This window comes from Nematolebias whitei, chromosome 3 (assembly GCF_014905685.2).
Source record: "Nematolebias whitei isolate Nwh7 chromosome 3, NemWhi1, whole genome shotgun sequence".
NCBI classification, from domain to species: Eukaryota; Metazoa; Chordata; class Actinopteri; order Cyprinodontiformes; family Rivulidae; genus Nematolebias; species Nematolebias whitei.
Window position 1 is genome coordinate 27,463,359 of NC_056500.1, and position 14,108 is coordinate 27,477,466.

General features: G+C 43.1%; 1 protein-coding gene across 1 annotated transcript in view; it reads right to left on the reverse strand.

The window, feature by feature from the left end:
- The window catches only part of tnni3k (TNNI3 interacting kinase), a 30,012-nt gene extending 15,983 nt beyond the window's left edge, over positions 1–14,029 (reverse strand). The window contains exons 1-15 of the mRNA XM_037674751.1: positions 13,858–14,029; positions 13,595–13,759; positions 13,421–13,513; positions 6,001–6,109; positions 5,772–5,857; positions 5,421–5,518; positions 5,132–5,242; positions 4,958–5,056; positions 3,067–3,205; positions 2,740–2,884; positions 2,565–2,669; positions 2,382–2,476; positions 2,168–2,317; positions 2,003–2,086; positions 1,865–1,921 (exon numbers count right to left, since the gene is read on the reverse strand). Coding sequence (XP_037530679.1) covers positions 1,865–1,921; positions 2,003–2,086; positions 2,168–2,317; positions 2,382–2,476; positions 2,565–2,669; positions 2,740–2,884; positions 3,067–3,205; positions 4,958–5,056; positions 5,132–5,242; positions 5,421–5,518; positions 5,772–5,857; positions 6,001–6,109; positions 13,421–13,513; positions 13,595–13,759; positions 13,858–13,930 — 1,609 coding nt within the window. The 5' untranslated portion in view covers positions 13,931–14,029. The remainder of the gene's footprint in view (positions 1–1,864; positions 1,922–2,002; positions 2,087–2,167; positions 2,318–2,381; positions 2,477–2,564; positions 2,670–2,739; positions 2,885–3,066; positions 3,206–4,957; positions 5,057–5,131; positions 5,243–5,420; positions 5,519–5,771; positions 5,858–6,000; positions 6,110–13,420; positions 13,514–13,594; positions 13,760–13,857) is intronic.
- Positions 14,030–14,108: the final 79 nt, after the last annotated feature.

Consider the following 14,108-nt stretch of genomic DNA (forward strand, 5'->3'; position numbering starts at 1 on the left):
TCGCTCCTCATCCGAGGAGCTTTCTCAATTCAAAGAGCAGAGAGTGCTGCTCTTTGAATTGAGAAAGCTCCTTGGATGAGAAGCGAAACGTCTTCTGTTACAAATAAAGTACAGTTGTTTTTGTCTTGAACTTTTTTGAATTTACCATGTCCTGGATGACTGAGAATCTTCGCCAGCATCTAGAAACTTTAGCACAACATATTAAAAATAGGTGATTATATGTACAATATGTATCATTTTGACGTCTTCTATCAGCTTTTCCCTGTTCGGGGGTCGCCACAGAAAATCATCCTCCTCCATCTCACTCTGTCCTCACTCCAACTACGTCCATGTCCTCTCTAACTGCATCCATGTATCTCCTCTGTCTTTTTCCTGACAGCTGCATTTCTAACATGCTTCTACCAGTATACCCACTGTCCTTCCTCTGGACATGTCCAAACCATCTCAGTCTGGCCTCTCTAACTTTATCTCCCAGTTGTTCAACCTGTGCTGTACCTCTGATGATCTCATTCCTAATCTTATCCATCCTTATCACTCCTAAGGAGAACCTCAACATCTTCATTTCTGCCACTTCCAGTTGTTTCTTCTGTCTTTCTGTCAATGCCACTGCCTCCAGACCATACAATATAGCTGGTCTCACCACTGTCTTGTAGCCTTTTCCTTTGAACTTTGCTGACACCCTTTTGTCACAAATCACTCCTGAAACTTTTCTCTATCCACTCCATCCTGCCTGGACTCTCTTTTTCACCTCTTTACCACACTAACCATTTTCCTGGACAGTGGACCCCAAGTTCTTGAAGTCCTGCACCTTTGTGACCTCTGCTCTTTGTAGCCTCACTGTTCCACCAACCTCCCTCTAATTCACATACATGAACTCTGTCTTACTACAGCTGACTTTCATTCCTCTTCTTTCAAGTGCATACCTCCACCTCTCCAAGTTTTCTTTCCTGTTCTCACCACAGATCATGTCATCTGCAAACATTATAGTCCATGGGGATTCCTGCCTGACCTCATCTGTTACTCGATCCATCACCAGAGAAAACAGATGGGGCTCAGAGCTGATGCTCGATGCACTCCCACCTCCATCTTGAAGCTATCTGTCACTCCTGCAGCAGATCTCACCACTGTCCTGCTGTCCTCGTACATACCCTGTACCAGTCTAACATACGTCTCTGCCACTCCAGATTTCCTCATGCAATACCACACCTCCTCCCTCAGCACCGTCATATGCTTTTTCTACATTCACAAAGACACATTGGAGTTCTTCCTGACCCTCTCTGTACTTCTCCATCAGCATTCTCAAAGCAAAAATGGCATCTGTGGTGCTCTTTCTTGGCATGAAACCATACTGCTGCTCACAGTCACCTCTTGTCTAAGTCTTGCTTCCACAATTCTCTCACAGATCTTCATTGTGTGACTCATCATCCTAATTCCCCTGTAGTCGCTATAACGCTGTATGTTGATATAATGTATGTATGTATAATTTTGACCCTGTGTGTATTAGAGTTAAACCAGATTGAATCCAGACAGAACCCTGTTTTTGTTGTTTAAAATCATTGAAGTTGACCCATCTTGGAAATAGTCTAAATAAGTCAAAAGAAGCCTAATGAATTCAACATTCATGGCCGTGATGGGTGGTTGTAAACTTCTGACTGCAGCTGTATATATTTAGTTTTATTTATTTGAATAATAAGGTAGGGAGTGATCTATAATTCACACAGGAACCAGTTCCTTTAGGAAAAAAAACAGCAGCACAAAGTTTGATGAGCATCCAAACCCATCCCTTGGCAACAGGCACAGTGTGTGCAGACATGTCAGCTGACAGCGATGTGGGGAATCTGATGCTTTCAGTCGACCTCACTACCTTTAGTCATGCTTTTGATCTTTCCAAGAGGAGATGGAACGGATACATAGGACCCGTCTGAAAGAAATATATTTAAGCATTTTAGAGGGAGATTATTCGGTTTTTAAAAAGGCGGTAATTTCTCAGGTGCTGACTCACCCCCTCCTGGCTGAGAGTATTCATTGCACGGAGAATCATCTGAGCGCTTGTAGTGTTTCAGCAAAGTGACAATGACATCGTGACCTGGGAAACACACAGTGAGAACTGGGCTCTGGGTGAGCTTTAAGAACAGCCTTGCTTGCTCCCATTGGTACCAGGTCGCACCTTTCTCATACGCCCACATCAAGCACGTCTGCTCCTCCTTCTCCCCGCTGGATCTACTCGGGTCGCAGGCAACAAGGTTCATGTCTGCTCCACTGTCCAGCAGGAACTGCACCAGGCGGATGTGACCGTGGAAACACGCGCTATGGAGAGCTAAAACAAGCATTAACTTACTGTAGATTTAGCTGCACACGTAAACATGGTCACGTTAAAGCACCTGTGTGTCCGTCTCTGCCTTGATGGTTGATGCTCATGGCGTTCTGGCTCAGCAAGAATTTGACCATTTCTATGTCTTTACCATAGGTGCATGCACTGCAACGTCAAAAATAAACTCTTCAACACATCAGTTTCAGTAGATACACCTCCAGAGACTTTTTGTACAGCAGCAGTGTTTATGTACCTGTGAAGTGCCGTCTCACTGAATATGTTCTCCTTCGAAAGACTTTCTGATCCAGACAGCTGGATTATCTCCTTGGCTGCAGCAAATTTGCCATTATAGCAGGCCCTGATTGAACAACGTTTACATGTAGTCATCCAACAGAACTTATGAAAGAGACAACTGAGACTATATTTACAGGTGTAATGGTGTGTCCCCGTAGATGTTGACAGAATGAGGCTGAACGTCCAGGTTTCCTTGGAGGAGAAACTGAACTATCTCATGGTGACCAAAACGAGCGCAGAAGTGCATTGGAACGTGATCTTCGTTGTCTTGGGCATTTACTGGTGAAATGAATGCAAACATTGGAAGAAGCATAACATATGAGCCAGTGGTCATCATTAGTTAACCCGCTGATGGCTTCTGCAGGAAGTTCTGACAGACTACTTAACCTCGTATGTCGTAACAGCTACAATGAAGATAGATTGTGGAAGAAATTAAACAAGCTTGGATTCTTGGGTCTCACCATTGGCTCTGCTCTCGTCTTCCAGCAGCAGTTTGATGATAGGAAGAAAACCTTTGGCTGCAGCCAGGTGCAGCGGTCGGTCACCCACCTCACCGCTCGCGTTCACGTCTGCTCCAAACTTCAACAGAAGCTTCGCCACCTGGGAGGTAGACGGCAACAAAAAAAAGTGTTTTTTCACTTCATCTTACACCATTCGATCAAGTTTATTTTTACAAGATGGTTTAGTCTGAGAGAAATGTGTGTTCACACCAATGGTCAAGTTTCTTAAATGGTTCTTTTAGGACTTTCTTCATGTTTGTCCACCTAGTACAACTTGATGATACGATTTTATTTCAACATGCAGACAACAAACAGGAATCTGTTTAATTCTAATTTAATTTTAATTCTATTTTAGTTGCTTTTAAAAAAGTCCAACCAAGGACTGGGTTTGCAAATTAGCCTGTGGCTAGAAAACAACGGTTGCTTTGTTTTTATCATGTAACATTGTGCTGTCTTGATTAAATAAACTTGAATAATAAAATTAATGATCTGCAGATTACCAGTTGTTCTCTAAATATTCACTATAGTAGTTCATAATTATATAAATTTGCCATCTTACTTAGAGTAGTGACTGATGTTTTTTGTCTTATGTTTCATCCAAGATCATACAGTTACTTTATTAACAGTGTTTTTTTAAATATATGTTTGTAATTTATTCTTTAACTTGTACACCATCAGCCTGCTAAAGACTGGATAAAAATCAGCCTGTATGGCTAAATCAGAATCAGAATAAGCTTTATTATCATTGTACCGAGATACAACGAGAGTATGTCCGTACAGTCGTCTGAAAGATGGGCGGAGTGCACGTTGTTGCTGCTCTTTAAGAGCGCGGCCTCTTATTCTTTTCAGAATACTTTTAGGCTTAGATGAGAAAAGGGGAAGAAAACATGAGGAGAGAAGGTATAAAAAATAATATCCCTCACACCATGTCCTGGACAGGGCACGGTTTGAGGCATCAAAAAAATCTACCACAGCAACATAAATAGACATATTACATATGAGGCCGGTGAAGACATTGAGTTTTAAGGGAAGGTCATATCATAGGAGGAGTTTGTTATCATCAGCTCGGTTGAGGTCCTGTCACATGTCCACGGGCTTGGGGAGGGACGGGTGGGGAGACAGACAAAGCATCTTTGTTTTCATAACATCCCAGGAGGAGTTGAGATAGTCCACCTTCAAGGCCAGGCCCACATCCACAGTTTGGGTCAGGCAGAACTCGTAAATTGATGTTTCTGTCTTTTAAAGTCTCGCTAGTACATTTCTCTGATGGTGACTCTAAACAGCCAAATTGATTATTTACGCCGAAAGTCGAGCTTACAGCTTCTCCCAAGATTATTCCCAACCGTTCATGGGTGCTGCCAGGAAGTTCACAGTCCTGATATCAGCCTGCTCCAGCTCTGACGCAGCTCCACATAATTCAGTCTGAGTGCTGCCAAGCTTCAAAACATCCACATAAATTTGTAGACAATCCAGATTTCACCAACACAAACAGCAGAATCCAGTTGTCATCATGAATTCAATATTGTTTCAGTCGAGGTAAGAGGGTTCTCCATTCACCCTGACTTCCTGTCGGGAGAAGTTGATCAATTTTGTTGAGAGACCAGCTGATCAAATCAATTAAATTAGGAAGGTATGCGGGGGTGGGGGGGCCCTTTAAAGGGCTCACAAGACAAGAAAGCAAAGCTGGGAAGTGGGGGGACGGAGCAGGAGAGGACATGTCTGCTTCCACCGAAAGCACAGAGATACATTTAAAAAAATCCAGCACATTTTCAAAGTGAACTGAACTACGTGTTCATTTATTGCATACCGCCTCTTTTGAAGTAATTAAAAGCAAACTGTTAAAAACAATTACCTGCTCGTGGCCATAGTAGGAGGCGATATGCAGAGGGGTGAAAAACAAAGCATCCTGAACGTTGACATAAGCTCCATGTTGCAGGAGGATATCTGCAGCCTAGAATGGGCAGAAATGACCCAACATCAACGTACAAAATGAAACCGTCTGAGGAAGACATTTATTTTCTCTCACCTCTTGATGCCCAGCCAAAGTGGCAACATGGAGGGCCGTGAGAGCCCCATATCCCACTTGCTGCACATCTGACCCCCCGTGGAGGAGGGCAGTGAGCAGCTCTGCGTTGTCCTGTGGCCCAGAAACACAACAGATAAAGCACATCTTCCAAAGCAAAAGTCTAACATGTCCTGATGAAGCAGCCTCATGGGTTTTTGTGCACGCTCACACTCCACCAGGTGCTAAAACTTTAAAGAGCTCTCAATCAGATAACATCACAGCAGAAACATGCTGATCCTGTTTGTTTCACCTTATAAGCAGCCAGGTGGAGCGCAGTGAACCCATTTCTGCTCAGTCTAGAAGGACGGAGGCCCTTTAGTATCAGTGTGTGCAAATGCTCCTTGTCGCCTGAATACAAACAGGTGACATCATAATAACAGAACAGCTCACTCATAATGAGACAACTTAAAAGAAGGAAGGGAAACAACCTGCAGCAAATGTTTTAAAACCTTCACTCAAAGTTTACTACCACCTCTGTTAACTTTTTGTTCTGCAGACACCAGAAAGGTCATTTCCAAACAATGATGTCAGTCAGAGCCACAGTAAGCCTCCCCTCCACGGTCACATTTTGCAGAGGAGTTATTAATAGACTCGTGCATACCTCCACACACGCAGCAGAGGTGCAGCAGCGACAGACCCTTCTCTGTTCGGTAGTTCACATTCACCTTCTGAAAAGCTTCATCTGAACTAAATCCACAAAAACATCTCAATTACACATGAAATTCACTGAGACAGAAAAGTTATTCAACTAGACAGAATCTCCACACAGGTGGTTTAAATAATGTCTCGTATGAAATGAACATCCTTTGAAAAGAATTTAAATTTGTCACCTGAAAGCCAGGTTAAGGTCGGCCAACGCACTTTCTGGCAGCTGGAAGTCGTCCTCCAGCTTCTCACTGATCACGGTGTACGACTCGCCCACCTTCTTCTTCCACTCATCTTCACATCCACACAACCAGAACCAAAACAAAACTTCACATTTCTCAGTGTAACAGGTCAGGTGATTGTCAGCTGTTCATTTTTTTTCCATTCTTCTCAGTCCTGTGGAGAATAAAACATTTGAAAACCCTCTAAGCTCTTACCTGTGCAGGTCTGAGATGGTCTTGATTTGTAATTTCCCATTGAAGGGTTCCTCCTCTCTTTTTTCCTTCTGTGTTTGGTGAGTCTGACAGGAATACAATCTCACACTCAGACACAATTGAACGGGCCAAGATAAAACGGGCTCATGGCTGTGTGCTAAAAATAAACCCCTCTGAGTGGAACGCAACAGACAGCCGATCTGCCTCTACTGTGTGAAACAGATGATCAGAGTCCTGCCCCGGCTCAGAGCGTAACAAAGATCTGAGTGGAGAAAGTTTACAGAGAAATCTGCATGTCTGAAAACTATGTTGCCCTTTTTATTGTCATGACTTAATAATAATAAGTGTTGTCATCGTTGTATGTTCCCATACAATGATGAAATGAGTCTTAGCATTTAACCCATTGCACCAGGGATACAACCAGGTGGAGCAGTGGGCAGCTATGTAAGCACCCAGGGAGTAATTAGGGATTAGGTGTCTTGTTCAGAGACGCAGCGACACGTGGGCATGGCTGGGGATTGAACGTGGGGCTTTTGGCTCCTGAGTCGGCTGTCCTGCCTCCACTCCATCTCGGCCCTCGACTTTGAATTTTAACAGAAAAAAACAAGTTCAAACTATATTGAGCTTCTTTAGATTTTAAATAAAACTTTTTTTTGTTCAGATGCTGCAAAACCTCACAAAAACTGTACACATTTAAAAGACAGTTTAAGAGTATTTGAATGTGTCTTTATTTAAATTTTGCATTCTTTATTTCCTCCAGTGCGCAACTAACATGCAAGTTGTTCATGTTGTCAAATGTTTGTCTTCAAAAGTTAAAGAGTCAAACATCCACACAAAATGGAGTAAATAATTACGGTATCACTTTTTTTTTTTTTCAATCATCAACACTCGCAGAACACAAACTCATCCATCTGACAGAAGATTTATTTATTAACCTTTATTTAACCAGGCAAATCCCACTGAGATCACAGATCTCTTTTGCAAGGGAGGCCTGAAGGCGGCCTAACATGCATGTTTTTGTTCTGTGGGAGGAAACCGGAGTACCCGGAGAAAACCCATGCAAGTACGAAAAGAGCATGCAAACTCAACACAGAAAGACCCCAAGTCCAACCGGGGATTGAACCCAGGACCTTCTTGCTGTGAGGTAACAGTGCTAACCACTGAGCTGTGGTGCTGCCAATGTGGATGGAGGGAGAAGACAGACAGCTACACATTTCTCTTATCAAACGAGTCGTTTTAACCTTAACATGGCAAAATGCATTTTACGTTGCAAATAGTAAATAAAAGCAAATCAATAAAGACATTTTAAAGGAGCAGGTAGCATGACCAGGAAGAACCATGCTTATTTATCTGCAGCTGTTAAACTGAGGTAAGCAGCACATCTCTCTGCTATCTTGTAGTGTGACGTCAGTGACTTTTAAGAATCCCCAGCTTCTTAGGGAACTTATCACAGAGGCTGTTTGTTTGTTTGTTTGTTTGTTTACTGGCCACAGGACAATAGCTGAGTCAAACCCTGGTTTATATTCACTGCATGAAATCATGATGTCTCTCCAGCTTCTGGCTCAGATTCTGGTTAAACACACTCCAGTTAGCAGCTCTCAGAGGACCACAGCTAAACTCTGAGGTGAAAATAAATAACAGACTTTGTTTCTTCAGACCAATCACAGAAATTCTAGTAATTCAGATGGGGAGCTTTGAAAAAGACTAAACAAACTTGACACGTGCAGATTTCAACAGGAGTTCACTTCTCGCAGCAGCGTATAGAAAGTTTATCGTGCCAAACCTCCTACTGTTCTTTGGTTTGTGTTGTCCAGGTGTGCACTGCTCTATTGATGTTTACAGATGTTGCACTTTTATTTCAAATATTTTATATTTGAAACCTTTAATTTGTTGCTGCTACCGGAGCCAGTATACTTAGTTGGTGATGTTCAGATGTACACTGTTTTATTGATAGTGTATATGTGTAATAGGTTTACATTTAATGCACTTTTATTTAAAAAAAATGACATTTGAAAACCTTGATTTGTTGCTCCTTTTGTATTTTATTTATAGAGTATAGTTGTTACAGAAGTTTACCCTTGATAGTTATCTGTCCTGGATTTAATAAATACTGACAGTCAATCTGAAACCCTTACAGTTGCACATTTGTTTTCAGCATTGGATTTATCCTGTTACCACGGTTTCCTGTTTTTCTAACCTTATACTTAACTCAAGTTGCTTTTTTGGATATGCATGCATATATTTGTAAAAATCATACTTGCCTGTAGAGGAGTTTATTAGCCTCATATAAAATCAATAACAATGATATCGGAACGTACTGAAATAGTATCGGTATCGACAGATATCCAGATTTAGGTATCGGGACCAGATCAGAAGTTTAAAAAAATAGTGGATCGGTGCATCCCTAGTACAGCTTTTTTGAACAAATAATGCAACCAATTTTTTTAAAGATCAAAATTAGATCAAGAAAATTTACATTAGCATATCAAATAAAAAGAAAGAATTGTGGGAAAAATGTGAATTTTTCGAGCAGTTATATTAAAGTTTGCTGATAGAAGCCAAACTTATAAATAACTTTTTATATGAAGTGCCAATTATTTTAGATCAAATCCTGTTATTTGGTCTACAAAAGACAACGTAATTATCTGCAAACATGGTTGTTTTATTGGCTCCCTTTTCTCTGAGTGATGTCATCATGCAGTCCCTTCCTTAGCTTCAACATTTCCTTCAGATTTTTTTGTTGTAAACAGTCCTGCATTGACATTAACAGTACGTCTTTAGGTAGGGGGCTGGTGGAGCCCCTCAGGATGGCCTGCAGCATCGTCAGCGACAACGAGAAGGAGCTTTGCTGGTCAGAACAAACAGGAAACAAACAAGCGTTCCACAAGCTACAGCTGTCTGTGGAGAACTTCAGTGATTCCTCCTCCAATCCCCAGTGAGACAAACACTTTGACAAGCTGAACCCAAAAATCTTCAGCTCCTCCATAGATGCTGGAGCATCCACGCTGTGCTTCATGTTGTCCTTAATCCCAAAGAAGACTGTGACAAACCTGTTTTTTTCACAGTGGTTCACACATAGGGAGTGCATGAAGGCTCTAGCTGGCACAGACTGTCCTGGACCGATCCAGCAGCTGCTGATGATGGAGCCCCCTCCTACAGTCACCCCCGCTTCCAGTCTAGAGTACTCCACCACTGATCCGGCTCCCAGAGAGCAGCTGGGATGAAGGATGCTGTACATGACGCAGCAGCCTGAAAGGTTTTCATTCACACTCAGGCTGAAGGTGGATGACAGGAGACCCAGCTCGCTCCTCAGCACCTCGTCTTCAGTCAGGTGAAACAGGTACTCCAAGGTGGTCCCGATGTGATAAAACTTGGAGTTATTCAGCAGGATGACATTCAGGGGGGTCCCCTTGAGAAGATGGAAAATCTTCTGGCGGACTTTAACCAGACTGCGCTCCTCTTTGGTGACATTAGCTGTGTTGTTTGTGTATTCCATTGTGGCTTTAGGGCCTAAAGCTTGAAGGAAGTCCCCATATGCATCAATCTCACAACTCAGAGGCCCCAGCTCATGCAGCAGGTTCAGAAGAGACTTGGTGGTATCAAAGTCAACATAATAGGTGCTGTCCGTGTAAACAAATTCATTATCAGACACAAAAAGCAGTCCACTCCGCTTCTTACAAATAGCTCCGCTGTCTCTCATCTTATCGATGCTCGGCTTGTGCAGAAAATGCAGACAGGAAGCGTTCTCCATTTCTGGGTAAGAGGAGCTTTGATGTAGATCCAACACAAACACCCCATGGGTTGTTCCCACAGAAAGAGAGGAGGGGTGAGCTAAAGCTGTAATGCCAGGTTTATCAAACATAATCCTCTCTTCCTCACCTATACTATAGAGCTCTATGTCGTCCGCACAGGTCACCAGGACGCCAGGCTTCATCTGTGATGGGAAATCCACGTACATGGCCAGCTTGAGCTCCAACATCTGGTAGATGGGTTCACCCAGCGGCAAAGCCATGAAGATCTTCCCCAGTGTGCTAGCATTGGGCAGACGCTGGCTGAACCCACCTGGACACAAGAGAAGGCAGTGAGAAATGTACAACATCTGAAGTTAGGATTCATGATTCTGTCGTTATCACATTTTTTATGAAAATGTTACAATGAAATGGTTTCAACAATTATTTCTTTTTTTTTTTTTAATCAGCTGTTTCCTTTTGCTTCAGTAAACTCCGACACGTGGAGACCACACGCTGGACCGTGTTTACACGAACGTAAAAGATGCATACAAAGCCGAACCCCGCCCCCACCTAGGACTGTCAGACCACATCTCAATCTTCCTGGCTCCTGCTTACATGCCCCCGCTGAGACGCTCCAGACTGGTACAAAAGGAAGTTAAATGCTGGATCCAGGACAGTGGCCCCATACTGAGAGACTGTTTTGATCGAACAGACTGGCAGGTTTTCAGAGAAGCTGCTGAAAATGGAGGTTCGCTTGATCTTGACCAATACACATCCTCAGTACTGGGTTACATTAGTACATGTACTGACACAGTCTCCACTATCAGAAATGTTAAAAGCTACCCAAACAGAAAACCTTGGCTGAATGCAGAGGTGCGTACCCTGCTGGAAGCCAGGAACACTGCCTTCAGGTCTGGAAACTCAGAGGAGCTGAGTAGGACAAGAAAAGAGCTGGTTGCTGGTATTAAGAGGGCCAAGGCCACATATGCAAAGAGGATCGAGGGTCAATTCATCTCACAAGACCCTCGGAGCATGTGGAGGGGCATTAAGTGCATAACAGATTATAAAGGAAGGAGTGAACAATGCCCCAAAGACCCATCTCTGCCTGATGCCCTCATCAAGTTCTATGCACGCTTTGAAGACCCGAACAGACCACCCAGCACCAGACTCACCTCACCACCGGATGAAGAGCATCTCAGCGTGACCTCAGCAGAAGTAAGGAGTACCTTCAGGAGGATTAATCCGCACAAAGCAACTGGCCCAGACAACATCCCTGGAAAAGTGTTGAAGGAATGTGCTGATCAGCTCTGTGAGGTGCTGGCAGACATCTTTAACACCTCACTTACCCTGGAGACAGTTCCCACCTGCCTGAAGACTGCCACCATCATCCCAGTCCCAAAAAGCTCTACAGTGACTGGTCTGAATGACTATCGGCCAGTGGCCCTCACCCCGATAGTCGCTAAATGCTTTGAAAAACTGGTCATGACTCGCATCAAAACAACCATCAACATCAACGAGGACCCTCATCAGTACGCATAACGTGAGAATCGATCAACAGAGGATGCCATCTCCTCTGTGGTCCACACTGCGCTCAACCACCTGGAGCAGAAAAACTCTTACGTCCGTATGCTCTTTGTGGACTTCACATCCGCCTTCAACACCATGATCCCCCAAACCCTGATGGACAAACTATCCACACTAGGACTAAGCCCCTCCATCTGCAACTGGGTACTAGACTTTTTAACAAACAGACCACAGTTAGTGAGGATCCACAACCTCTCCTCCTCCACCATAACCCTCAGCACTGGCTCTCCTCAGGGATGTGTGTTGAGCCCCCTCCTGTTTACTCTGCTCACGTATGATTGTGCAGCTACCCATCCAGGCTGTCACATTGTAAAGTTAGCAGATGATACAGCGTGGTGGGATGCATCACAAACAATGATGAGTCCAGCTACAGGCAAGAGGTGGAACACCCGGAGAGCTGGTGCAAAGAGAATAACCTTCACATCAATGTGAAGAAGACAAAGGAGACGATTGTGAACTTCAGAAGGAACAAAAACATCTACACCCCCCTGAACATAAGAGGATCTGCGGTGGAAGTGGTCTCCAGCTACAAGTACTTGGGTGTACACATGAATGACAACCTCAGCTGGAGCAACAACACCACCAGCCTGATCAAGAAAGCTCATCAGAGACTCTACTTCTAGTTAGAGATTCATGAGTCTAACAGCCTCAGGGTAGAAGCTGTTCCTCAGTCTAGTGGTTCTACACTTAATGCTCCTTAACCTCCTTCCTGAGGGGAGTGGGGCAAAAAGTGTGTGTGCTGGGTGAGTGGGGTCCTTCATGATGCAGGTGGCCCTCTTCCTGCATCTGGAGGTGTAGATGTGTGTGATGGTGGGGAGGCTGATTCCGACAGATTTCTGTGCAGCCTTCACCACTCTCTGCAAAGCTTTTCTTTCTGCAGCTGAGCAGCCTCCATGCCACACATTGATGCTCGAGCACAGGATGCTCTCCACTGCACACCTGTAGAAGGAGGTGAGGACTGAGCTTCCCAGACCAGCTCGCCTCAGCCATCTGAGGAATAATCACTGTGAAAAACCATATCATGTTGCTGCTGATCTGTTTCATGTTGCTGCTGATCTGTTTCAATGTTGATGTGTTCATGCGTGCACATCTGCTCACAGACTCATGTTCATGTTCGTGCTGATGTTCAATGTTTTTATGTTATGAGTGCTTAGTGTATATTTAGTTGATGTTTTTCTTAGTTCATATCTTAGATGTTATTACTATTTTTCTTATACATTTTATTGTTGGATGTAACTGGGACCTTGTGTACATAATTTCGCTCCACCACATGTACCACATGAGGTGCGAATGACAATAAAGAAACTCTGACTCTGACTCTAAACTCGAGCAAAATGAATAGGTAAAGAGGTCCGATTGAATCGTTTTATTTTGCACACATCAACCAGAAGTGGTCAAACTCTAAAAGCTATAAAACTTAGCTTTGGAGCTTCCTTTGATATCTTGTTTAACCTTGAAGACACACGACCATCATTAAAGAGAAAGATAGCACAGTTTTATAATTCCTCAAAGACCAGGGTTGGTTAAACAATGTCTAACGCAAAACTCTTTTGCTACATTAACATGAAAACAACAAGTATTTACTCCGAATAAACATATTTATCTATAAGCAAAACAGTTTGGGTTAAGTGTAAAGCAAAAATATCCCAGATGTGAAAGTAACAATGAGCACTTCAGCCTAATTCTAGTATTTGTAGACAGAGCATCTTAATCGGGAAAATATTTTGGAGTAATTATTTAAAACAATAATAAAATATGTCCAGCCACACTAACATAAATTGGTTTTTGTCTGTGTTTAATAACCAACACTAAGACATAAGAGATCAACAAAATAAAAACAAAACAAAGGAGCTCACCTGCATGGATGAGGATGACTCTCAGTCCTCTCAGAGTTTGGCCATAAATGTCTTCCAGCTGCTGCAGAGCATACAGAGAGGAGCCTCCATTCCCTTAACAAACAATCAAATACGTAAAAACATAAGTTTAATTCATAATACTTTCATGTACGGCTGACTGGTTGGTTCTCAGACCTATTTTGGACCCAGGAGGATCTGAGAAGACTTTGTAGTGAGTTAGGGGGAGCTCCTTCTGGTCCACTTTCTCACTGATTTGCAGCTCATACGCTTCTTTCTGGCTCCTGTCGAGGGCTGTCACGACCACTACATCCCAAAACTCACCCGAATGAACCTCTCGACCTTTAGGAAAACAAAAAAGGTTGTCTTTTTTTTTATGTTTTGCACTGAACTGGAAAAAAAAAAACATTCCTATTTAATGTATGAAGTATAAAACTCACCGCGCAGAAAGTTTAGTTTCCTGAGTTTTTCTCTTGTTGCAGTTTGTAGCTTCTTGCTACAGTCTTGATTCATGATGGAACTATAAATATTTATTAAATGTAAATTTGTTATTGTGCTAGATGCGGAGTTTTTAGCGCAGAAGCTGTTACTGTTTCAGAAGGGTGTCTACTTCCGGGTTGGTCACGTGATCCAATGTGGTCCAATGAGAGAGCTCCTGGAGGATCTTATGTTATTTGTCACATGCAGGTTA